This window comes from Vulpes lagopus, chromosome 3, assembly GCF_018345385.1.
Source record: "Vulpes lagopus strain Blue_001 chromosome 3, ASM1834538v1, whole genome shotgun sequence".
In the NCBI taxonomy this organism is placed as follows: domain Eukaryota; kingdom Metazoa; phylum Chordata; class Mammalia; order Carnivora; family Canidae; genus Vulpes; species Vulpes lagopus.
The window spans coordinates 48,463,500-48,490,637 of NC_054826.1; the positions used below are offsets into that span (position 1 = coordinate 48,463,500).

At 45.7% G+C, this 27,138-nt stretch overlaps 2 protein-coding genes across 2 annotated transcripts in view; both read right to left on the reverse strand.

The window, feature by feature from the left end:
• SH3PXD2B (SH3 and PX domains 2B) overlaps positions 1 to 27,138 on the reverse strand; it is a 97,648-nt gene that overhangs the window by 37,333 nt on the left and 33,177 nt on the right. The window contains exons 3-5 of the mRNA XM_041749351.1: positions 19,172 to 19,247; positions 14,118 to 14,194; positions 883 to 974 (exon numbers count right to left, since the gene is read on the reverse strand). Of these exons, the coding sequence (XP_041605285.1) occupies positions 883 to 974; positions 14,118 to 14,194; positions 19,172 to 19,247 (245 nt within the window). The remainder of the gene's footprint in view (positions 1 to 882; positions 975 to 14,117; positions 14,195 to 19,171; positions 19,248 to 27,138) is intronic.
• LOC121487526 (ferritin light chain-like) lies at positions 6,681 to 7,590 on the reverse strand. The gene has a single exon (XM_041749352.1). The coding sequence runs from the start codon at positions 7,379 to 7,381 to the stop codon at positions 6,854 to 6,856; it is 528 nt and encodes a 175-aa protein (XP_041605286.1). The 5' UTR covers positions 7,382 to 7,590; the 3' UTR covers positions 6,681 to 6,853.

The following is a 27,138-nucleotide window of genomic DNA, read 5'->3' on the forward strand; positions in this document are numbered from 1 at the left end:
TGTGTACATGTGTGTGCACGTGTGTGTACACCTGTACACATGCTGTCTCTCTAGTCAAAGAGCCTGGCTGGCACTTATCAGCCCTTCCTGACAGGTGCTGGTTCTTGTTCCTGTGACCCCATGACAGCCCTGAACCTGTGAGCTGGTCTCCTCTTGCATACTATGATTGCTCCATTCAACAGAACTCTTCTTTCTACAGACACCCATGGTAGTTTCCTCCATAATAAAACTTTATTTTTTTATTTTTTAATAAAACTTTTTAAAAAGCACTATGTTTATGTCAGTGTTTCAGGCTGGCAGGGCTATTGGTGCCATCAACTCCTGGTATGTCAAGCCAGCAGGCAGGTGGTAAGATTCTATACAGTGTGCCTGGGCTGCTGGGACCCCTGGCTACGCACAGACAGGTGCCTGGGAGGGTTTTCTGTCTGCTGCAGGGGCTGGGGTGAACATTTTGGACAAGCATTAGACCCTGGATGACCAGGATCAAATCCTGGCCCTGGCCCTGTCACTTGCTAGTGCACAGACTTTGAGTAGGTCTTGTCATTCATTCATATCCCTCAAGGTCATGAGCACATTCACCCTTGTGGGCAAGGCACCAAGATGAATCTCCTGCACAGACCCCACCTGAAGGGAGCCCAGCCTTCTGCTCCCACCACTCTCCATGCATGCCTGCTAAGTACAGGTGTGTAGGGGATTCCAGGAGTGACCCTAGGCCAGCTTCCTTCTCCTGGGAGGGCCACATGGAGCCAGGCCCCAAAAGTGCTCAATCGGTGTGGTCAAGTGTAATTTCTCCCTTGGCTTTACACCAATTCTCTTGGGGCCAGCCTGGTAGCAGGGAGGGCCAGGAGGGCACACTCAGAGGAAGTCCACATCCCAACTTACTCTTTGGGGGGATTGAGGTCCTCAGGTCTTGTCTCAAAGAACTGCAGCACCTCATCACACTGAGAGATATAGGGGGGCAGCTGGATCAGGGCCTGCAGAAGAAACACAAATGAGACTGAAGGAAAGAAAGGGGTGTCAGGAAAGCCATGAGTCAGGGGTTCTCAAACTTGGGTATGAGCAGAATCATCTGGGGGGTCGGGGTGGAGAGCTTGTGAAAACAGATGGCTGGGCCCTGGTCCCCGATTTTCTGATTCAGTAGGTCTGGGGTTGGGCCTGAGAATGTGCATATCTGACAAATTCCTTGGTGGTGCTGCTGGTTTGGGGACACACACACACACACACACACACACACACACGTGTGTGTGCACACACAGTGTATATACACACACATGTCCATACACTTTACGGGCATATCTGAACAAATAATATGTATATATTTATCTAAAACACTCAACTGTGGACTTCATACCATGCCATTATTCTTCAATTTCATCTCTATTGGCCATTGAGTGTGTCTCCTGCACAAATGTATCATAACTTCATTGACCAAGCCGCCTACTGGTGCGCGCGCTAAGCTTGTTTCCAACATGCCTGCGTGGATGTCTCAGCTCATGGATCTGCAGTGTTAAAGTGAAGGCACTGCTTTATGATTTGGGAAGAGGTCAGAAGTTCCTGGGTTAATGAGGATTTGGAACATCTGGTATCCCTCATTGCCCCAGTCCATATTAATTTGCCATCCTAGCTCATCCGTTCAAGGAACCTCAAATGTCTGTCAGTGGGCTGGATAAGGAGTGGAGGGAGGGCAGAAAGGGGATGAGGCATCTGTCGTATCAGTTCACTTCCCAACAGGTAGCCATTCAACGATTCAATGGACAATATCTTTGTGCCCAGAACTGCACCGGTTTCTGCGTCCAAAACAAGAGAAGGATGAGGTACATCCTGATCATGAAAGGCTCTGAAAATAAGACAAAGCTCCATAATGAATGAACAGTTCAGTTTAGTAGATCTTTATTTAAGCCCCCTGTGGCTCAGGTCCTGAGGATACAGATTGCAGTGCAGCAGAGCTGTTTTATAAACTTCTGTGTGGGGAGAGCGCCTGCGCACATGCACACATTTAAATAGCACAGCCAGCCATTTCAGCCCACCAGTGCATGCTCTGGAGGGAAGCAGGACTCCCCTCCAGAGAAGGCCTCAGTTCCTGGGTGCCTCTTATGTGCCTCCTTGCCATGCTGAGGGAGTTGGGAGTGGGAAAACCCTCATATCTTCAATTTCCTATGTAACAGGCCTCTAAAAGCTCACTCTCCATTCACCCCCTGCAAAGTGATGCTCTATCCCTGCTATGGGGCTAGGATGGACGAGTATTTTGACTTCTTTTTCAGATTTTTTAAAAAAGTTTTAATTGAGGTAGAATACACATAAAATTCACCATTTTAATAATTTGTTTTTTATTTTTTTAAGTAGGCTCCATGCCCAACGTGAGGCTCAAACTCATGACCCCAAGACCAAGAGTCACATGCTCTACTGACTGAGCCAGCCAGGCACCTTATCATCTTAACTATTTATTTATTTATTTTTTAAAGATTTTATTTATTTATTAATGAGAGAGAGAGAGCGAGAGCGAGCGAGCAGCAGAGACACAGGCAGAGGGAGAAGCAGGCTCCCTGCAGGGAGCCCGATGTGGGACTTGGTCCCAGGACTCCAGAATCACACCCTGAGCCAAAGGCAGACGCTCAACCACTGAGCCACCCAGCGTCCCTCATCTTAACCATTTTTAAGCATACAGTTCAGCTGCATTAAGTACATTCGCCTCATTGTGCAACCATCACACCTATCCATCCCAGAACTCTATTTCGCAAAATTGAAGCCCTGTACCAAAGAAACCATTCTCTCTTCCCCTAGCTCCTGGCAACCATTCTTTCTGTCACCATGAATTTGACTACTCTAAGTACCTCGTGTAAGTGGGATCATACAATATTTGTCCTCTTGTGACAGGCCACCTTCACTTACCTAACAGCCTCAAGGTTCACCTATGCTGTAGCATGTGCTAGAATTTCCCTCCTTTTCAAGGCTGAATAATATTCCACTGTATGGCTATGCCACATTCTGTTTATTCGTTTACCCACCGACGGTCACTTGGGTTGCTGACCCTACGTAGCTTTGGGTCTGGTTCTGACTTTAATACAAATCCCAGGTTCAAGCCATCTCAGATCTAAAGTAGAAGAACACGTGAGGTGGGTGGACATGTTTTAGTAGGGTGATTGCCCTAGTCACTGTCCAAGCTCTATCCTTCTGTGGTGAAGGATGCTGACCATTAAGGGACTGGTATTTGTGGCTCATTGATTTTGTTAGCCTTGAAGTAGCTCCAGCTCAGCAGCAAATCCCCAGGGACTGATCTTTTCCAGGCTGAAGGCAGAGAGCCCAAGAGGGAGAGAGCAGGCACTTTCCTCTCTTACCTCTGACTTCTGACCTCCTTCTCTTTCTGGCTTGGAGTATTCATTCTGCCTGGGATGAGTTGCCATCTTGGGGGCCCCTGTGAGTCTGTCTTTCCTCTGAAATTCTGCAGTTTGTACAGTCAGAACCACATAATGAAGGGGCTGATTATATGCCGGACTGTGGTGTGTCCTGGCTGCTTTGTGTGCAGAAATCCTGTGGCTCTCCCCAGACTGCAATAACACTATTCCCTTATGTTGGCTCAGCATTTGCTGGCTCTCAAAATATGTTCATCTGCTATGTTCCATGTAATCCTGAGAAGGCTGACCCATTTCTGAGATGGGAAAGTGGAAGTTCTGGTGAAGTAGGCAGGACTCAAGAGCCCAGGACTGGCCAACACCAGCTCCTCTACCCCAAATCCACAGAGGGCAGAGGTATGTGGCTGTTCCTCCTACACCTTTCCTACATATCTGAGTAGTGCTGGGGAACCCCTGATACCTGGTGAAAAGTATTTACAGGGGGAGGGGGGACACCCAGATGGCTCAGTTGATTGAGTGTTCGACTCTTGAGTTTAGCTCAGGTCATGATTTGGGGTCCTGAGATCGAGCCTGTCAGGCCCTGTGCTCAGCGGGGAGTCTGCTAGAGATTCTCTCCTTCTCCCTCTCTCTGCTCCTCCCCCTGCTCATGCTCTTGCTCTCTCTCTCAAATAATTAAATAAATCTTTACACTTGATCTTAGCCAAAAGGCAGAGAAGCAATGAAGTTAAAAAAAGAAGAAGAAAAGAAAGTATTCACTGGATCAATGACTCGAGGGAAAGGCCTGGATGTGGCCACCTGGTCTGTTTGGGGGAGCAGGGTGGGCCCTGAGGTGGCTGTGGCTTCCATTTACAGGGTGGGGGGTGGGAGGGCTCCCAGGGTGCTCCTTGCTGAAATGAGCAGAGGCTCTGAAAGGACCAGTGAGGGAAGAGACGACGAGGCCCATGGAAACCTCCTGACAATGCCAAGTTCCCTTTTGGTTTTGAGCAATTCCTAGGAAGTAAAAGCCAACCCCCAAACCATAAAATACAGCCAAGTTACTAATAAAAGGCAGCACTGAACGCTTTGATGTTTGTCCCTTTCATTTTGGAAGGACAGGCTAACAGTAAAAACATGACCTGGGGCAAAGAAATAATTCTGCTTCTGAAATACTCCAGAATTGTCTTGTGTTCGGTCAGTAAAAACAGAGAACCATAGTTCCAGGAAAACTCAGTTCTGTCCCGGATAGAATCCTGGCCCTTTGGATAGATGTGGCTGGTTGATGCAGGGTCCAGAGGAGAGGTGAGCAGGAGCCCTGTTTGCTGAGAGTCATGATAGAAGGTCAGATAGATCCATTTCCTGATTCTGGCTCTGGCCCAGACATCCCATCACCTGAGCCTCAGCTTGCTCATGTGTAAAATGGAAACCACGAACACCCACCTTGGAAGGTTGTGTTACAGAATAAGTGAGGAAATGGCTTTAAGATTTCCATCATATACTAGTTGCTTGATAACACTAAGTTAACTCTTTGTCTCTCGGTACTGTATCAAGTACAGCAGTGTGGTGGTGCTCGGAGGTGATTCTAGAACCAGTGTGATGGCTCTGCTAAACAACAACGCCTTGCCTAGTAAGGGAGATGAGTTTTCTCAGTTCTTTCAACCCTCTGGAACTTCAAAACGAATGCCCCAGAAAATTAGCACTTCTCTCTCTTTATATTTTTGTAATTTTATTTTAGTGTGGTAAGAACACTCACCAAGAGATCTACCTTCATAACAATTTTAAGCACGCAATACAGTATTGTTGGCATTGTATAGTAGTAGATCTCTAGAGCTTATTCATCTTGTTTGACTGAAACTTTACATCTGTAGGTCAGTAACTTCCCATTTTTCTGTCCCTCCAGCCCCTGGCAAACCATCATTTTGCTCTATGATTGAGGTTTGACTATTTCAGATCATGTAAGTGGAATCATGTGGTATTTTATCTTTCTGTGGCTGGCTTACTTTGCCTAGCGTCCTTAAGGTTCATCCACATTGTGACATATTGCAGAATATCCTTCTTTTAAAAGGCGGCATAGTAGTCTGTGGTATGTATATACCACGTTCAGGCTGTTTCCACATCTTGGCTATTAGGAACAGTGCTACGACCGGCGCGGGAATGCTAATATCTCTTCCAGATCCTGACTTCAATTTCTTTGGATATGTACTCAGAATTGGGATTGCTGGATCATATGGTAGCACTATTCTTGATTTTTTGAGGAACTTTCATACTGTTTTCATAGTGGCTGCATTTCGCATTCCCACCAACAGTGTAGGAGTGTTCCAATTTCTCCATATCCTTACCAAGACTTGTTTTTTGTTTTTGTTTTTTTATAATAGCCATCCTGACAGATGTGAGGTGATATTACATTGTGGTTTTGATTCACATTTCCCTGTTGATGAGTGACACATTAAGCAGTTTTTCATATACAAGTTGGTCATTTGTGTCTCTTCTTTGGAGAAATTTCTTTTCAAGGTCTTAACCTATATATATATATATATATATATATATATATATATATATATATATTTATTTATTTATGGCAGAGAGAGAGAGAGAGAGAGAGAGAGAGAAGAGAGGCAGAGACACAGGAGGAGGGAGAAGCAGGCTCCATGCCGGGAGCCCGACACAGGACTTGATCCCGGGTCTCCAGGATCACGCCCTGGGCCAGAGGCAGGTGCTAAACCACTGAGCCACCCAGGGATCCCCTTAACCCATTTTTATTTTTATTTATTTTTTATTTTTTTAAAATTTTTATTTATTTATGATAGTCACACACACACACACACACACACACAGAGAGAGAGAGAGAGAGAGAGAGAGAGAGAGAGGCAGAGACACAGGCAGAGGGAGAAGCAGGCTCCATGCACCGGGAGCCCGACGTAGGATTCGATCCGGAGTCTCCAGGATTGCGCCCTGGGCCAAAGGCAGGCGCCAAACCGCTGCGCCACCCAGGGATCCCTTAACCCATTTTTAAATAAGGTTCTTAGCTTTTTTGCTATTGGAGTTCATTATATACTTTGGAGATTGACAAATCATATACCTTGACAGGTATATGATTTGCAAATGTTTTCTCCCATTTTTTTAAAGTTTTATTTATTCATTCATGAGAGACACACAGAGAGAGGCAGAAACATAGGCAGAGGGAGAAGAGGGGAGCCCAATGCAGGACTCAATCTCAGGACCTTGGGATCACGACCTGAGCCAAAGGCAGACGCTCAATTGATGAGCCACCCAGGCATCCCTATTTTCTCCCATTTTGTAGGTCACTTCTTTACTGTTATTTCCTTTGTTGTGCAACTTTTTATTTTATTTTTATTTTTTTGCTGCAAAAAGCTTTATTGTCTCCATTTGGTCCACGTTTTGGGAAAGGGCTCCAGAATGGTTAAAAAGCTGCCTAGTGGCTGCATGGGAAAAGGTTCAGGCACAAGCCCTGGCACCGGGGGGGTTGCCAGAGGAGCCCCTCAAAGGCTGCTGGTCTCCAGAGGATCCTAGTCGTGCTTGAGAGTGAGCCTTTCGAAAAGATACTCGCCCAGCCCAGCCTGGGGGGTGGCCAGCCTGCGGAGGTTAGTCAGGTGGTCGCCCATCTTCTTGATGAGTTTGACCTCCTCATCTAGGAAGTGGTTCTCCAGGAAGTCACAGAGATGAGGATCCGCGCGAGCAGAACCCAGGGCATGCAGATCCAGAAGGGCCTGGTTCAGGCTCTTCTCCAGAAGCAGGGCGGCTTCCATGGCGTCCAGGGTCTTCCCCCACTCATCTTGGGACGGTTTCTGCACGTCCTGGAAGAGGGCGCGGCCGCCGCGCTGGTTTTGCATCTTCAAGAAACGCTTGGCGCCCTCGCGCTTCTCTTCAGCCAACTCGCGGAAGAAGTGGCCCACACCCTCCAGAGCCACATCGTCACGGTCGAAATAGAAGCCCAGAGAGAGGTAGGTGTAGGAGGCCCGCAGGTGCATGCTGACCAGGCGGTTGACGGCGGCCTCCACCTCGGTAGAATAATTCTGACGAATCTGGGAGCTCATGGTTGATCCTGGACAAGGAGTTAAATTCAAACTTGGGTGTTCGCTGCCGGTGGCAGAAGATGGCCAGGAAGATGGCTCCGAAGGTTGCGACTGGAAAAAAGGTTGGAGGGTGGCCGTTGGCTGGTAGAAGGGGCGTCCCTGGGTCTGTTCCGTCCAAACACTGTTGAAGCAAGAGACAGATCCGCAGGACCACCGAAAGCACCGCTGTTGTGCAACTTTTTAGTTTGATGTAGTCCCATTTGTTTATTTTTGTTGCCTCTGCTTTTGATATTATATTCATGATATCACTGGCAAGAGCTCCCAAAACAATCCATGCACATGGGCCCCTGGTTTTTGACAAAGGCACCAAGAATATACAATGGGGAAGGGGGACAGTCTCTTCGACAAATGGTGCTGGGAGAACAATATCCACTTGGAAAACAATAACACGGGGCCCTTATCTTACACCACACGCAAAAATCTACTCCAAGTGGATTAAAGACTTAAACATAAGACCTAAAAACTGGCAAATTCTTGGAAGGAAAAGGTTTCTTTCTTTCTCTCTCTTTCTTTCTTCATTCAAGATTTTACTTATTTATTCATGAGAGACACAGAGAGAGACACAGAAACCTCATGAGTTAAGGGGATCCCTGGGTGGCTCAGCGGCAAGTCCACTCTCCAGAATGGTGCATTGGGTCTAGGACCCTGAATCCTTTGTGTTCTGTCTCTTCTAGGGAATTTACTGTCAGACCAGGGGGGTCAGCTAGTCCCGGCACTGGGGTATCATTCCATTTGTCCCAAGGAAATGTCCATGCAAAGTCTGCCAGACAGACAGCTGGTATTTTAATGAGCTTACAGAACAACTTGAGAGGCTATCTGGGGAGCTGCTTGAAAATAAATGCTTGTATATGTGGCAGACTTTGGTCAAGTCTTATTTTCACTGTGTTCTTCAATGAACAGAGGTTCTGAAACTTAATATCGTTGAATAAATTAATCTTTTTATGGCTCTTTTTTATCTATGGTACTTTGTATCTTTAGAAATCCCTCTATATCTAAAGATTATGAAGGTTCCCCCTACCCTATTTTTATCTTCTAAAACTTTTTATAGTATTGCCTCTTATATCTAGGTCTTTAATTTCCTCAGAAACGATTATATGTGTGGTGTGAGGCAGGGGTTAGTTATCTTTGTTTTTTTTTTCCATAAAAATTCCCCCTTACTGAGGAATCCAACCTTTCCTCAATGACTTGCAAGGCTGCCTTTGTCAGTATTCAAGTGTCCAAATATACACGGGTCTGTTTTCTGTCTTCTCTATTTTGTTCCAAGGTTTGTCTATCCTTGTGCCAACACCTTACTATGTTACTTACTACAACTTTATAATATATCTAGCAGAGCAGAAAGTTTTTTCCTATGGAATTAGGTTTGGGATACTTACAGCCTTAGTCTATCTTTACCTATTGGAGACTAACAATTTCTACTAAAATAAAGCTAATAGTTATAGATTCAATTGGCTTAAGTCAGCTCACAACAGTGTCAATAACAGATACTCAAATGTTAAATAAGAGTCTTGTAGTCTGTAAAAGATTTTGCAGACCTTGTGAATAGTTTCATCTCCTTCCAGGAGGGCAGTTACCTTGAAGCCAAGCTGAGGAATTTGGCCAACCAAAGCCCCAAAATATCTGCTCTGCTCTGCTTCTTATGAATTATTAATAGCAGGGAGTGTAACTTCATGTGGCTCATATGACAAAGCAGTTTTTTCCCTATGGCTAATCCAGGTGAATTCATGATGCCCATACCATTCCAAGCATGAGCCAGTTGCAGGCAGCTGCTATCTTTTTTCATTTCAGGATTAAAAAAAAAAAAAAAAGATTTCTTTCTTTATTTGGGGGGGAGGGGCAGGAGGAGAGGGAGAGAGATCCTCAAGCAGACTCCCTGCTGAGCACAGAGCCCAACACAGGGCTCGATTTCATGACCCCGAGATCACAACCTGAGTAGAAATCAAGAGTGGGATGCCCAACCAAGCCACTCAGGTGCCCCTCATTTTAGGATTTTAAATCTCCTTTTCCAAATCAAATGTCCATGGGTTTGTGAAGCCCTGGGTATGAGCAAAGTATGACTCTGGAGAGAAGTTGTGTGTGCTGGGGAAGAAGCAGGATAGCAACACTTTGGACTGAGAGATTAACAGTTGCTATGGAAGGTACCAGCTAGAAATCCCCAGCTGGACAAGGTGACCTCAGAGGTCCAAAGTGCTTGCCAGCAAGGCCTGGACAATGGACGTTTAAGCTCTAGAAATTTGAAGACACAAAGAGGAGAAAATTCAAACTTTCATCTAAGAGCTGGGAGACAGTAGTAGTATCTTTGTGCCTAGGTGACCTTCCCTGCCCTTTACTCCCCAATCCCTTTCTAAGGATATCCTTAGGAGAGAAAGAGAGAGGCTGTAAGTGGTATGTGAATGTCAAGTCCTAAAAGACCAGTGTTCAACCATCAAATCTTCCAATACTATTGCTGGAAGTAACTCTATTGGGCCTCTGTTTCCTCGTGTACATAATAGGAATAATAAAACCAACTTTCCAAGATTACTGGAGGGATGAAACAAGGTCATGCCTGGCCAAGAGAAGATAGGAGTGATCAGGAGTGATTTTCTGTTCTTCCATGACATCTGCCAAGCTGAGGGTCATCTATCCCCACACTACCCCCCTTTCATTTTCTTTTTTACAGATGTATTGAAGTATAATTTATGTACCATAAAATCCATGCACTATAAATACACAACTCAACGATACTTAGTAAATTACAGAGTTGTGCAACCATTACCACATTCCAGTTTTAGAACTTTTCCATCGCCTCAAAAATTTCCCCCACCTAATGGGTGGTCCATCTCTGCCTGCACTGTCCTCAGGCCTAGGAAACCACTGTTCTGTTTTGTCTCTATAAAGTTGCCTTTTCTGCACATTTCATGTAGATCGAATCATGTAACACGTCATCTTTTGCATCTGGCTTCTTTTGCATCATGTGTTTGAGATTCATCCAAGTTGCAGCATTTATCAGGATGTCATGGCATTTTATTGTTGAAAAATATTCCATTGCATGGGTATTCCATATTTTCTTTATCTATGCACCTAATGATGGACATTTGGATTGCTTCCAGTTTTTGGCTATTATGAATTGGTATTGCTATGAACATGTACATCCAAGTCTTTGTCTGGAGTAGACAGGTACCCAAGAGTGGTCATACAGGAAATTTCACTTGTGGAAGAAAGTGCCGAATTATTTTCCAAAGTGGTTTCCCATTATGTGTTCCCACCAGAATGAGGGCTCCAGTTTCCCCATATCCTCACCAGCTCTTGGGTTTGTCTGTCTTGTGGGGTACAGCTGTTCCAGTTGCTGTGCAGGTTTCTCATTATGGTTTTATTTTGCATTACCTAATGATTAATGAAGCTGAACACCTTTTCCTGTGCTTATTAACCATTGTGCATCTTCTTGGGTGAAATCCCGATTCAAATCTTTTGTCTATTTTAAAACTGGGCTATCTTTATTGTTGAGTTGTAAGAAATCTTTATACAGATTCAATACAAGTCCCTTGTCAGAGATATGATTTACAAATTTTTTTTGTAATCTGTGGCATATCTTTTCATTTTCTTCACAGGATCCTTTTGAAGTACAGAATTTGGAAGTTTAATGAAGTCCAATTCATCAATTTTTTGCTTTTGGTGTCATAACTAGGAACTCTCTGCCTACACATGGTTATGAAGATTTTCTCCTCTGTTTTCTTCTGGAAGTTTTATAATTTTAGCTTTTATGTTTAGGTCTGTGATCCATTTTGAGTTGATTTTTGGACATGGTGCAAGGTAAGGATCCAACTTAATTTTTTCCTTTTTTTTTTTTTTTTGGCATATGGATGTCCTATTGTCCCACACTGTTAAAGAGATTATACTTTTCCTATTGAATTTCTTAGAACCATTGCTGAGAATCAACTGACCATAAATTTCACAAAAGTTTATTTCTAGGCTGTCACTTCTGTTCCACTGATCTGTATGTCTCTCCTTATGCTAGTACCACACTGTCTTGATTACTGTAGCTTTTGTAGGAAGTTTTGAAAATGGGTGCTACAAGCCCCTAATTTTGTCCTTTTTTTTCATAATTGTTTTAGCTATTTTGGGTTCCTTGCATTTCTCCATATAATTTAGGATCAGCTTGTTAATTCTACAAAAAAGCTTACTAGGATTTTGGCAGAGGTATGTTGAATCTATAGATCAGTTGGGGAAGAGCTGCCATTTTATTATTATTTTTTAAAGGTTTTATTATTTACTTGAGAGAGAGAGAGAGAAAGCGCGTGCACAAGTAGGCAGAGTGGCAGGCAGAGGGAAAAGGGGAAGCAGGATCCCCATAGAGCAGGGAGCCCAATGCACGGCTTGATTCCAGGACCCCGAGATCATAACCTGAGCTGAAGGCAAACGCTTAACTGACTGAGCCACCCAGGTGTCCCTATTTATTATTTTTTGCTATTATTTGTCATTGGGATTTTTTTTTTTTTTTTTGTATTTCCATTCTTGTCCTTTGCCCATTTTTCCTGTATGGTTGTTTGTTTTTTTCATATAAATTTCTACAACTTCTACATATATAATACACACACACACACACACACACACACACACACCATGTTGTCCTTGTTAAGAAATTCACCTTACCCTTAAATTCTAATTTACTCTCCTAGATTTTTTTTAAAGTTTTAATTTAAATTCCAGTCAGTCAACATACACTGTAATGTTAGTTTCAGGTGTACAATATAGTGATTCAACACTTCCATACAACACTGGGTGGTTCATCACAGCAAGTGCACTCCTTAATACCCAGCACTATTTCACCCATCTCCCCACCTCCCCCTCTGGTAACCATCAGTTTGTTCTCTATAGTTAAGGCTCCGTTTCTTTGTTTGCCTCTCATTTTTTCCCCCTTTGATCATTTGTTTTGTTTCTTAAATTCCACATATGAGTGAAATCATATGGCATTTGTCTTTCTCTGACTGACTTGTTTCACTTAGCACAAAATTCTCTAGTTCCCTCTATGTCATTGGAAATGGCAAGATTTCATTTTTTTTTTTACACCTGAGTAATAAGAATTATCACTTTAACACTATTGAGTTTTCTAATTCAGGGGGATGGAATGTCTCTCCATTAATTTAAAGCTGATTTAATTTCTCTCAATAGTGTTCTGTAGTTTCAATGTATAAGCCTTGTATTTCTTTTATTAAATTTATTCCTAAGTATTTTATTATTTTTGATGTTATTGTAAGTGGAATTTTCTTATTTTTTATAAGGAAAGATTTTTATTTTTTCTTTATTTTTTAAAGTAGGCTCCACGTCCAATGTGGGGCTTGAACTTACAACCCTGAGATCAAGTCTTACACTCCACACCACCTGAGCCAGCCAGGTGCCTCTACAACTGATTTTTGATATTGATCTTGTATCCTGTGGTCTTATAAACTCGTTTATTAGTTCTAGCAGTTTTTTTAATGGATCCCTTATGATTTTCTACAATGGAATCATGTCATCTGTAAATCAAGGCAGTTTTACTTCTTCCTTTTTGAACTGTATGCCTTTTATTTTATTTTATTTTATTTTGCCTGCTTCCACTGGCTAGAACATCCAGGAAAATGTAGAATAGAAGTGAGAAGAACAAATATACTTGCTTTGTTTCCAGTCTTTGGGAGAGAGAGCATTTGCTGCTCCATTGTTTTCTTTTTTTTTTTTTTAAAGATTTTTAATTTTTATTTATTCATGTGTGAGAGAGAGAGAGCAAGAGAGAGAGAGGCAGAGACATAGGCAGAGGCAGGCTCCACGCAGGGAGCCCAATGTGGGACTCGTTCCGGGGACTCCAGGATCACACCCTGGGCTGAAGGCAGATGCTCAACTGTTGAGCCACCCAGGCGTCCCTGCTGCTCTGCTCCATTGTTTGCTTGTTTATTTATTTTTATTTGTTTATGATAATCACACACACACACACACACACACACACACACACAGAGGCAGAAACACAGGCAGAGGGAAAAGCAGGCTCCATGCTTTGGGAGCCCGACGTGGGATTCGATCCCGGGTCTCCAGGATCGCGCCCTGGGCCAAAGGCAGGCGCTAAACCGCTGCGCCACCCAGGGATCCCCATCTGCTCCATTGTTAAAGCATTTCTTGCTACTCCCACCCTTCTCCAGTCAGAGCTGCTATTGATTTTAAGTTAGAGAAATAAATACTAAGGGTAGGAAAAGTGTACTTCTTTCCCAACCACAGCCTCAAATCAAATGAGATACAGCCAAAAAGCAGGCTCCTTGTGGTTTAGAACATTCAAGGGATTGGAAGCCAGCTGCGTTGTCCAATGACAGGAACTAAATAACTTTTGGAACATTCACACACAATGGAATACTACGCAGCCATTTAAAGTAGGCTCAAAAAGATGTTGTAATAGTATGGGGAAATTCTTACTATCACAATATTAAAAAAGAAAGAGCAACAAAAATAACACATATGGGATGGTGTCAACACCATAAAGAAATGCATTGTGAGAGAAAAGAGAAACATGTAGAGGCCTTAATAATTGTTGCCTCTGAGTAGAGGACTCACAGGTGATTGTTTTTCTGGTTTTACATTTTTTGCACCTGCAGATTGCTTGCAATGACTATTTTGTAGCCAGAAAGGGAAAAGAAGAAAAAAACACAACCCAGAGGGAAGACATGAGACACAGGGAAGTGTTAGCATTTCTTAGACTTACCTTACAGTACTCATCAATCGGTATCAGGCGTTTGACCGCCACATCCCGGATGTGGCTTCGTCGGAAGAGAATTTTGCCTGCAGGAGATGAGAGCACATGTGGTACTGTAAGGGGGCAATGACAAGCTCTCAGCAACCCTGGAGGGTGCAGGTGTGGCACTGGTAGGTCTGAGGGGTACCTAAATTCCTCCCCTAATCATCTGTTTGTAACAGAAAGGATCCAAGCCTTCCTAACTCATCAGAAACTAAGTGAGAATCTACTACTTGCTTGGTGATATCCCCAGCACTGGATGTAGTACCAGGACTTCCTGTGTGACATGTGGGCAGGTCACAAACAAAGACAAGTATGTAAACGATGCCACTGAGGATGTCTGGAAATATCCAAGATGCTATAATGTTCTGGATGAGGTTTCTTTAAAGCAAACTGGTGAGTTTCCATGAGCCTAATAGGGGAGAGTCATGGGGAGGTGGTGGCCAAGTGCATGCACTAACTATTAAGATGGCTTGGCCTCATGTTCTAGACCTGTCATAGAGGCAGGGGACGGGCAAAATCAGAAATAAGACACTGAGGGGGGCCAAAGAGATGGGTGATGGGGACAAGCCCCTCTGCCAAGCTTACGTAGAGTGCCAGGAGATCTCCATGGGGAGGTCAAAGAAGAGGGCACAGGGAGACCACAGCTTTTCAGACAGCAGAGTATAGAGAGCTACAAGAGAGCTTCACCTACTTCTGGTCTGAGAAGGCAAGTCAAGGAGAGGAATCTGGGTCACAAGGCTCGCAGGGCAAGGAGGGATCAACCAGTGCTCCAACATGGCTCTGGGGAGGCTGCAATCTCCACAGATCTAGCTTGGGTGAGCAGGAACAGGATAGTAGGAAAGGTCCAAACGAGTTTTCATGAGACAGAACCGAAATGAATGAGAAGAGCCTATTGACTCCAAGATTTGCAATGCAAGCTGGTAAGGGAGATTTGTGCCCCAAAAGCCAATGTGGTTAATCTAACATTTAAAATAATCTGACCACCTGAGTTTAGCAGAGGGGCACAATTAGGAAATTAGGTATATATAGTCAACCTAATGGTGAGGTTTCCCCCTTCCCTAATTTCTACCAATTAAAAAGAAAACAATAACCCACAGTGAGATAAAATATATACTCCTCATATTCTTTAATAACAGGGAATTGCATTTGTTTATTATGGTGATCGTTTTAATTCTGATGAGTCAGTCAAACTTCTGACACACCATGTTTCTAGAAAAGGAAAATCTAGAACAAAATGCATCATGCAGGATTCAAAGTGGTTGTCTCCAAGGGGCAGAAGACAGAGCCTTTTTGTTTTCTTTTTTGACTTTCCCCAAATTTCCTACCATAAACATGTATTGCTTCTGGAATCAGAAAATGTTCATGTTGTTTACCATAAAAAAGCAGATGATGCAGCCAAGTGGGGAGAGTTTACAACCTGGTATTCCTGTTTCCATTCAGTTGATAGGTACACTCTAGCTACTGTCTCTCTGGGAGCCCTCCATGGGCCTGCGTAGGGGGCTGCCCTCTTGGCATTGACAGTCAGTGTTCCCCAACAGGAAGGGACCCTGTTGACATTTTGGGTGGGGCAATCCTTCCCTGTGTGGGAGTGTCCCCCACCCTGCAGGATGTTTAGGATCCCTGGCCCATCCCCATTCCACCCTGAGTCATTGTGATAATCAAATTACCACCCTCATGGGTGGGACTGTTTGCAGTTTAGAATCCCTAGGAGAATCCCAAGCCTTTAGGAAAATTAGGAATGCCTGCCTGAAGAGAAACCTCCCACAGTAAATGTTTCCTGCCTCTAATCTGTTTCTCAGAATTGGAAAGGAGTCCCTACCAAAGCCATTTTGGTCCCATTTTGATAAAATGTTCCCTCTGTAAACCAGAGGAAGGGTGGGGAGTGGGGTGTTCAGGCTTCTTACTGGGGAGGTTGTGACCCAACTCAAACAATTCACAATATGCATGGTGCAAGCACTGGCCCAGGGGAACAGTATAGGCTGATTTTGAGAGAGAAGGATGGAGAACTCCGGCATCTTCAATGTCTCCAGGGGGTGTGACACAGCAACAAAAGCACCACCCCTCTTCCTGCGTGGCCTCAATAGGACAGGAGTCTCTGGACATACGGCAGGTACCCTGCCAGCGAGGGGGACAGGAAGCCCTGTGGCAGCTGCTGGGGAGGCCACAGGCTCTGTGGTTAGCCAATCCAGGATGACTGTGCTGCCTTGGGAAATGCATTTACCTCCCAGAGCCTCAGTTTTCTCATCTGTAAAATGGGACTGAAGCTCCTATTTCTTAGTAGTAGCCTCCATGACACACCCACTAACAGGGCTTGGCCCTTCCTAGGTGCTCACAAGAGTAATCACTTTTTTCTTTCATGGGTTAGATGATACTGCCTCATACTCTGAGCACATGTTCTTTTCTCAACCTGCAGCTTGGTTTTTTAAGATCTGCCTCTGATGAGTTAGTTCATCATCTATCCGCAGCAGAACTGGAACCCGGCTCAGGCCCCGGGCTGTGGGGCAGAACCATGTGGTCTGGACCTCCTTGGCCAGTGGCTCTGAGTGAAATGGGGCAACGGCCCCTTATCTGCACCTAATGTGCTTCTGCGTGAATTTTGGGGAAGGAGAGTGGAGCCCTGCCTGGCAGGCTAGCCTTACTGGAGTGGAAAGGGTTGCTCAGCAGAGAGCCCAGCCTTTGGTGGGAATGGGCAGGCTTTTGTTTTCCACAGTGATGGAAGGCCAAACTGTAAGTCTTATTTTTCAAGCTGCATGCTCTGCCAAGTTGGCTTCCCCAGCTCTTGCTGGGATGGAAAATTGTACAGGGCTGCTTTCCCCTCCCCCTGCCTTTGTGCTAACAAGAGACTTGCTTTTGTCCTGCTGACGTGGCAGTCTTGGCAGAAAACTGACCCCTAGGAGAGGGCATGTGCCTCCCATGTATCCCTGCCCTTGGCCTTGGCCTCAGGGAAGAGCGAAGAGGCGGGCCACGAAGGGATGCTCTAGGGATCCTGGGGCCCAACCACACCTCTCCAAGCAGCAAGTGGGTGTCCCAAGCAGGGATAATGGGGCTGAGTCTCTGAGAACAGCATTTTCATAAATTCATGGGTGGAAATGGATTCCATAACCACGAAAGCTTTCAGGGGCTTAGGAGAGGGTCAGCTCAAGTTCTCCCCTGTCCTGGGAAGTTTTTTCACAGCTGGTTCTGCCTTTCATCCAGTAAAGAGTTACAATTCCCTGCTTTTCTTTCCTTCCTTGAAGGAAGGGCCTACATTTGGAATCTAATTCAACTTGAATCTTCAGACTGATCATTTAAGTATGACTCTAAAACGTGAATTCTAAGAAATTCAAAGGAGTGCCCCAGGATCCTGTTTCTTTCTTTTATAGAGAACCCACTAGGTGCCAGGGAGAGAAGCTTTGTAAAGCAGGAGGGCATTGTCCCATTTTACAAATAAATAAATAAACTGAGGCTCTGGGGCAGGGGGTTGTCACCTGCTTGAGGTCACAGAACTGCCTCTGAAGCACATGCTCTGGAGCAGCGCTAGTTGGCTGTTGGCAGTTGGTACACTGGGTTTTCTCCAATAGGAAACAAAAATTCCAGTGTGATTGCACACTTTCTCCGTGGAAGAGCTACACATTAGTTTTTTTTAGGCAAATGATTCTCCCAGGAGACGGGACCTGGCAAATACATCCACGCTGTCTCTAAATCCACTCAGTGATGCTAATATCTGGAAGAACCACTGGATGTGCTAACTGCAGAACCATGGAGTAGGGAGGGCAGGGTGAGCTCCTGTGTGACCCAGGGAGTCCCCTGCATCTCTAGGCCTGCCTGCTTCCTTGTCTGCAACATGGAAAGGATCCTAAGGGAACCTTCCAGCTCTCTAAACATTTGTGATTTAAGGAGACTATCAATTCACTGATTATCACTAATCTTCACAATAACTATCACTTAACTAACATTATTATCTCCAATTTGCAAATGAAGAATGAAACTCTGTGTGCTAAAATAATTTACCAAAGGATAATAACAGTGGATCATGGGGCCAGCCAAAACCATGTCTGAATCCCAGCTCTGCTATTTGTGAAGACAATTATAATTTCTCTGAGTTTCAACTTCCTCATCTGTAAAATGGGCACAGGGTTATTCTGAACACTAAACAAGGTAACGAATGTAGACCGCTTAGCCCCGTGACTGGCCTATGGTAGACATCCAATATTATTACTCGAAGCAATAATTCTGGTTTGGGTAGCCCATTTTTTTTGAGCAGAAGCCTTAATGCTATTCCTTTGGTAAGGAATTTTTTTGGGGGAAAAGGAACACTTAATACCTTAAGGGCAGAGATCAGCCTAAGTGTGTCAACTCCCCCACAGTGCCTGGAGCACTGCCTAGCACTCAGAAGGGGCCTGGTAGCTGTGGCAGATAGGCCGGCAGAATTTCTAGAAAGGACTCCCAATGATGTTCTATCCTAATCCCCAAGCCCCAGAGCCAGCAAGGAAACAGGTATTTTACTTTTATAGCTGCAAAGAATTGAATGCTGTCAACAACTTGAATGAGGCTGGAAGTGGATTCTCCCCCAATCCTCCAGATGTGGATTCTCCCCCAATCCTCCAGATAAGAGCCCAGCCTGGCCAAAATGATGACTTCTGCTTTGTGAGGCTTTAAACAGAGAACCCAGCAGCACCTGCCTGGACTTCCAACCAACTGAACTGTGAGATAATAAATGACTGTGGTTTTAAGCTGCTACATTGGTATGAATTCATTACACAACAAAAGCATAATAAAGATGCCACTCACTACAAAAACTTCATGAGATCTAATTATTCTCATTTTAGAGACAGAAAAAACTGAGGATCCTGGAGGTGAAGTATCTTGCCTAAGTAGATGGTGTAGCAACTAACCCCAAAGGCCGTATTCTTAGGCACTAATTTCTACAACGACTGGGGCTCTGGCCATTAGGACAGTGCCCCAGAAAGCTGAGCTGAGAGATGTGGGGGTTGTCCTGGATCCCCTGGAGGCCCCTGCTAGACACCATGTGTCTCACCTACCTGGCAGAAAGGGAATGATCCGCTGTTTGGGGTCCTTCTGCCCTCCTTCCATGGGAAATTTGTCCAACATCTGCATCTAAACAGGGAGAGAATAGCAAAAACAGAAGCCTTTAATATGATAAATTGCACCTCTGACATTTTAAGGGAATTATGTGAAACATGTGATTTGATATATAAAGGCTCACTGTGTTCAGCTTTTCAGAAACCCAGACTAATGGGGAAAGCAAAGTCAATTGGACCTAGGACCTCCATGAAAACAATTCTCGATGTCCATCGCTGCCATATTAGCAAAAGCTCAGAGCTGAGACCATTCTCAGTTTTTTGGGGGGGTCTCTAGCCACAGGAACTGAAATATGAACAATACCCCCAGAGCCACCAGAATTCTACTGACAGTAGGTCAATCTGTTTCCTAAGGATTGCAGGTTTTATTAGGGACAGACCACTGAGACTCAATTAATCTGGTTAGGTCTATGCCTGTGAGATCATTATGATCCCCTACTACACACTAAGATTCCCCAGGCCAGTCCAACAGATAGATCTGTGCCTGGCTCTGTGCTAGGCACATGGGGTTTGGAGATGAAAAGACTCATAGCCTAGAGAGATTGAAAAGGAAATGGATCATTACAGGGTGGTGTAGGAAGCACCTTCAGAAGGAGGGGCAGGCTGCTGTAGGGGAGAAAGAACAGGGGCAGAGTACCCAAGTTGGAAACCGTTACTAGTGCAATAAATGCCTCTCTGATTGGATATACAGAATCCCAAGGACCTGTTGCTTGTGGTCTTGGGGAAGTAACATACCTTGGGTCTCATCATTAAGTTGGCCACAATGATACAAACTTGCAGTATTACTTTATGGATTAAAGCCAGGCAGGCCATGGTAGTGACTAAGACTGTCATCAGATTTCTGGTTCTTCTCCTGAGCACATGGTAGATTTGTACTTTCCCATCCCCTTACAGTGGGATGTGGCCAGTTCAATGTGAGCAGAAGAGGTATGTGTCACTTTGGGGTGGGAGAGTTATGAGTGGTGCGTGATTCATTGCCTCCACTTCTTTCTGCTGTGTGACTGGTCATACTCCAGGCAGTGGCTTCTCTGCCACTGAGGGTCAGGTGCCCCCAATGATCTCCAATGGACATGCAGCCCGAGTGAGAGATGACCCCTTGTTGTATAGAGAGGTCTGTCATAGTAGCAGAACCACCCTATTGGTACCTGGGCCCAGGATTCAAGCAGAGCAAAAGGGAGTCTTGAGCCTCCTAAGTGATGGCTGGAAGGTTAAAAAGTCTGCTCATCATTTCACCTCAAGGAGAAAGTCACCCTGGCATTCAAGATGCCCCTCTGATAGAATGAAATAAGCTCTGAATAGCCCTTGAGAAATAAGCAGGGCTCTTACGTAGGGGGAGGGAGGAGAGGTTGGAAGAGTAAGAGAAACAGGTTATCTGTGCCAAGCATGGACTAGATTCTTTAGACACATGCTCTCACTAAATCTTCAGAATATTCCTTCAAGGTAGAGATGATTAGCCAGGAAACTGAAGCCCAGAGAATGAAGAAATCTGCCATGGGCCTGTAGCCAGCAAGTGATGCGGCCAGAGAATAAAGCCCGTGGCTTCTCTGCAGTCATACCAGCTGCCTCTACGATGCAGTGAGAACAACAAAAATGCACTGCTCTGCAGGCCTGGGAAACAGGCTGGGGCTCCCTGCCCCCTTGGTGCAGCCTTCTGTGATACCCCCGGGTAGGTGGGGCTGCCTCAGCTAGGCCAGCACCCTGAAGGGCTGCCCAGAGGCTATGGTCTTATTTGTGGTTTCCCACTGACCCTAACTGCTGCGTGGCGACGGGAAATGCTTGGTCCACTGTCATTCAGTCACTGGTGAGGTCATGGCAGACCTGCTGGCAAACGCAGGCTTCTTTCTTTGAATTCGAGAGCTTTTCGATGCCAGCACAAAATAGGCATTCAGTAAAAACTGACTAAAGCAATGAAAGCAAATGAGTGGAACACTTTAGGGACAGCTTCACATGTTTGCTAAGTGCCCTTGGTTAATACTATTCATATTGCTAATATTAAATAATAATCAGTCACCACTACTGACATTTGTTTGTCAGTTTACAGTCAGCAAGCCTTTCCACGCATGATTTTATCTGACCTTTACAGTAACTCTGTGACATAAATGTACACTTCCTATGTCCCAGCTAGGAGAAACCGGGGAGCAGAGAGAGGGACAGCTGCCTGAAGTCGCTCAGCTGAGTGGTGGTCCAGCGGGTTCAAGGACCTTCATCTAAATCCCACTCTCTTTCCCTAAGACCACTCTTGTAGGTGGCTTTGGAGTGTCACGCAAGCGTGAAAAATCAGCCTGAGATGAAGTAAGTTTAATATTCTTTGCACAAGTGAACGACACGCTTTCTTTTTTTTAATTAATTAATTAATTAATTTATTTTTTAACAACACGCTTTCTTTTGAAAAGCAGGGTGATCAATCAGTCTCAGTCGCAGAGTCTTTTAGAGATTATTGGTTTTGCCTAATACCATCTTTTTTGTCCTTCTCAATTTTACGTTAAGAAAATGCTGGAATACCAATAAAGGGAACTCAGGAAAAAAGAAAAGGTATGGACCAGTTATCCATCCACCCTCCCATGCCCATTCTCCATTCTCCCAGCTTCCGAGCCTCCATCTGAAGGAGGCCCACTAAAGAGGTCTCCCTCCGTGCTGCCTGTGGTCTGAGACAGTCTGTCTTAGGAAGTTACTCTCTCATCCCTTGTCCTAACTTGCTTTTGCCCACACAAGCATGGCCCAAAGAGCTGAAGTGTCTCCCTAAGTGTTATTAATTTGAGGCAGCAGACTTGGGTTTAAGGCTGTAAAGTCTAACCACAGATAGTACTCCTGGGGACCAGACAGTCCTGGGGTTAAATCCTAATGCATCCTCACACCAGCTGTGTGTCAGGGGCCAGACTCCTCACCCAGGGAGCCTGCCTGATTCACCATCTGGGGAATGAGGACCACAGCTGGGTTGGCAGGGTCGTTTATCCGCGAATGCTGAATGTGAACCCTTTAGGGTCATAGAGGTGCTCAACAGCAGATCCCCCTCCTTGCACTCTGCCCATAAAGAATACATTATTATGAAAGTTATTTAGGAATAATTTTTAGTAGTCTGTGAGGCTTTGTGTTTTTAGAAATTGTGTTAAATGGACTTAACATGAACCTTGCCATGTTGACCATTTTAAATATACGATGAGTGCCATTAAGCATGTTAGCATTGTTGTGTACCCGTCACCACCATCCATCTCCAGAACTTCTTCATCAGCTTAAACTGAAACCCTGTCCCCATTAAACACTAACTCCCTATTCTCCTCCCTCAGCCCCTGGCAACCACCACTCCACTTTCTATCTGTACAAATCTACCTGTTCTAGGTACTGCATGTAATGGAATCATGCAGTATTTGTCCTTTGGCGTCTGGCTTATTTCACTCAGCACCATGTCCCTGAGGTTCATCCATGTGGTAGCAGGTGTCAGAATGTCCTTTCTTCTTAAAGCTTAATAACATTCCATCATGAGGCTGTGTTTTAAGGATGGCAAAACCCCTCAGACTATCCAAGTACCCTCAGTAGCCAGAGATCGAGAACTTTCAGCAATAATGGAAATGTTCTGTATCTATCTGCCCAGTCCCTACCTGTATCCACTAGCCCTAGACTGAACTCCAAGGCTGAGCACCTTAAACACAGCTCTGATGACTGAAGAATCAAATTTTTAATTTTATTTAATTCTTAATAATGTAAATAGCCTCACATGACTAGTGCCATCATCACCAACAGTGCAGGGCTAGACTCTACCACCCACTCTCCTCATTGAGCCATATCTGGTTTTATTTTACTTTCTTCATTACTCTGTCAATGGTTAATGACAATCTAAGACGACTATTTGCAAGGACAGGAGATCTCAGGCCTGTGAGCTATTTTGCTTTTGGTCTTAGTGTGCCCAAATTCACAAGCCACAAGCTGCATCTATCCAGAGAACTGTCATACTTGGCACCCACAGGCCACATTCCAGACACTCTGTGGGGACCCCCAGACCCAGGCTGTCTGCAACAGCAGGACCAGAGGCACGCCAGGCTAAGTCCAGCGGTAGACTGCTATCCTTGGAAACTAGAAAATCCCATGCTCCTCCCCTCAGATAATAAAAGGAAGTGGTGCTCGGGGTGAGGAGGACTGGAAACTGAGGAGGAAAATGAGTCAGTCTGGGGGGCAGGGAAGGAGAGGGAGCCACGTCAAGTGGCCACATTGCAAGCCTCCAAGGGGGATGAGAGAACACTCCATCAGCAGTTTTCAAGACTGCTTGTGGTAGAGAGAAAGGAGACATGCTGTCCAAGGAAAACAGTGTGGAAACTGGCGTGGAGGGCCACACGTGGTTTGTGTTAGTGGCAGACTGGACTTGGAGGGGTTTATTCCCTCAGCATCACAAAGCCTCACATCCCAGAAGAGCCAGAGCAGGCCAAGGAGACTCATGCACAGCTGCCGGCTGGACAGAAGCCAGGTAGTCCTCAAAGCAGGACAACATATGTGGACCTGCCTGATGGCTCATTGTCTCTGGGGATTCTATCCCCTTGAGAAGCCAGTCTGGTTAAATGTTAGCATGCTCTGGTATCCGGTGGACATTCCACGTGGGGCCTGCCTCCCCTCCCAGCTATCCACCTTGCTCTTCTCCCTGCTGTCCCTTGGTGTAGGCCAGCATGTCCTACTCTGACTTCCTTACTGGTCTGCCTGCCCTAGCACTTCCTCACTGGTATGTGCTAGAGACCCGGCATACAATTGTGTAAAGAATGAATGAATGAATGAATGAATGAGTAAAAAAAAAGTGGTTATTTGGTTTGGTCAGCCACTGTCTAGGAGAGGAGAAATTAGGTTCCAGGTGGCAGCAACAGGACTTGGACTAGGATTCAGAGGCAACTGACCAACACAATCTTCCTTCTTTCTATTTTAGAAATAAAGAACTGCTAACTACGTGGGAAAGAGTGGCTACGGTACTGCCTCAGCTACACTCCGCTGAGATGGCCACAGCTTTTCAGATGGAAGGGAAGGAAGATTCCATCAAGTGTGTACAACATGTGGGAGGCACTGCAATTTCAGAAGATAATGTCTGTGGAAAAGAGTGTGTCTAAGGACCTAGCAAAGGCAGTACTTGCATAAATATGGCTGGCGGACTGAGGCCAGCTGTTGGCTAGGATCTTGCTGGAAGCCTGCCCGGCTGGGCCAGGGAGTGGGAACTCTTTGGTTTGGTCACCCCTATACCCCCGGAAAAGATGAGAAAATACTCCCTTCCCTTTGGCCTCTGGGGTGGAGCATGGGGGCTTCTGGGCAGACACTTCCCCAAGCTCAGAAGTGCACGTGGGGCTGTAAAACTCTCATGGGGGGGCGGGGGACAGGTCATTCCTGTCTCAATTACGATTGGAAACAAATGACTTTTGCTCTGTGCATTGGGGCAGCCTCTCCTATCTCTGGATCTCAGTTCCCTTCTCTGGGGAGAAACGAAGGCGCAGATCAAGATGCTGCCTCCAATCTGCCTTTAGCTCTGGGATGTGCTGCTTCTAGGGAACAGCTCCCCCTGAAAGCCCCTGTCCCTACAAACAGCTCTCTCTGGGTCCCCACAGACGGAGTGTCCCTGTGTATAGGACACATGTGATGGTGCTTCTCCTAAGAGCTCCCTGCTGGGCAGAGCGACCCAGCTGGCTCCATGTTCTCCGCCACTGGAATTCTGTAAGATGCCCAGCTAAAAATCCTGCCTCTACACCTTTGCACATGCAATTTCCGCTTCATGGAAGCCCTTCCCTATTCTGCCAGCAGGTAGAACTCCTCACTTTTTGTCAAGGCCTGGCTCAGACGTCAGCTCCGCCAGGAAGCAAGCTCTGCCTAGGCTTGTTTGGGACAGAGGTCCCTCTCTGAACACCTGGGGTCTGGCTCAGCATGTATTTAACTGTGCCTTCCGTGAGGGAGGCCCGTGATGTTGGCCTGGGGAGGCACCATGAGCCAGTGGGAAAACTCGAGGGCAAAGGTCGCCTGGCACAGCGTAAAGTGGACCCCTCACACATCAGAGGCCATTTGTGAAGGGCTCCTGTTCTGCTCAGAGCAGCCTCTGCAAGAGAGGCTCTGCCCGCATCTGAGAGGAAGGGCCAAATGGGCCTCTGAAGGCCCGCAACAGGCCGAACTCTGAGGTAAACCTATCTTTGAGCAGACAGACGTGGAGGCAAGACTAGGCCTCAAGAAGGCCATGGGGCTCAGTGTTTAGGAGCATGGGCTTCAGACTCAGCCACGCCTGGGCCTGGCTGCTTCTCGGCATAGAAAATGGGTACCTGGCATATTGCAGTAAATGCTCGCTGACACTGTCACTGTGTCGCTCAACCAAACCCTGTTTCCTCTAGGCACGGCCCTCAACTGGGCATTCGGGCCATCCCCAGTCCCCTGCTCACAGGCCAGCTCCCTCTGTCACGCTCTGATGGATTCTCCAGCGTGGGCCCCAGTCAGGGCAGAAAGGGAGGTTCAGAGAGGCTGAGTGGCCTGCCCAAGGCCACACAGGCAGTAAAACAGAGGGCTGGGACCTGACACCAGGTCTTCCCATTCTGAGCGCAGGGCTCCATCGCCTGCACCCTTGTGTGAATGAGACATGTGGCCGGATGTCAACTAGATGTGGCAGGCATGACGATCAGGGTCTGGCTGTTTTAAGCACAAGAGGGTTAGGAAATCACTGTGGAAGGTGAACTGTCATAAAGGGGACACTCTTGCTGGTGACCATGGTCTCTTTTCCCACAGAAGAGCCTGAGTCATGTTTTCCCTTTTAACCCCAGGGAGCCTCTCTGCAGACTATTTCCTCTGCCTGAATGTCCTGCCCCAACCAGGAGGATCATTTGTTTTCTTTTATCTACAGGCTATTTCCCCTTCCCTGGCAGCCACTGTCTGATTTCTCCTGGGGAATCTCCTAATCCTTAATTTACATGCATTCTGGGATGCCTGGGTGGTGTGAGTGGTTGAGTGTCTGCCTTTGGCTCAGGTCATGATCCTGGGGTCCTGAGTTTGAGTCCCGCATCGGGCTGCCTGCATGGAGCCTGCTTCTCCCTCTGCCTGTGTCTCTGCTTCTCTGTGTGTGTCTCTTATGAGTAGATAAATAAAACCTTAAAAAAAAATCTACACACATTCTACTCCAGTCCCTAGGCTGGCTCTGACCAGCCCAGCTCCTGATCCAAGATGAACCAATGAGACTTTTGCTTAGATTGCTAGGGGTGTTCTTTTTCCTGAAGCCACTGAGCTGACCTGTTGGATACAGGTTGGAGCTGTGGCCACCACTGTGCCATACACCACCCTGCTTGGACATGAAGAACGCTAAGAACTGGAGGAAGGCAGGTCCTCACTGACATTCTTGTCCCTGGATCCAGCCACACCTGAAGCCAAGAATGCTTAGACATCTGTTACATTTAGCTAATCAATGTTCTTTTTGAGTAATCCATTTTGACTGGGATTCTGTCATCTGCAACTAAAACAGTTCTGACTAAAACAAGATCTCACAGCCAGTAAGTGGCAGCATTTGGATCAAAGCCCAGGATCTTAACCACTCTATTAAACTGGCATCTTCTCTTCCTCTTATCTTTATACCGGTTCCTAGAAGCAACCCACGCCCATCAATAATCCCAACAGCTGACATTTGCTCAGGGCTTGACAGCCCAGAAACTCACACACATCATCACTTTAAAAAAAAAAAAGCAATTGAGATATACTTCATATACCATAAAATTTACCCTTTTGAAGGGTACAATTCAGTGGTTTTTAGTATATCCACAAGGCTGTGCAACCATGACTATCATCTAATTCCAGAACATTTTTATCACCCCCAAAGGATACCCAGTACCCACTAACAGCCTCTTCCCCTCTTCCCCTCCCCCCGGCTCTTGGCAACTACTAATCTGCTGTCTCTGTGGCTCTACCTGTTCTGGACACAC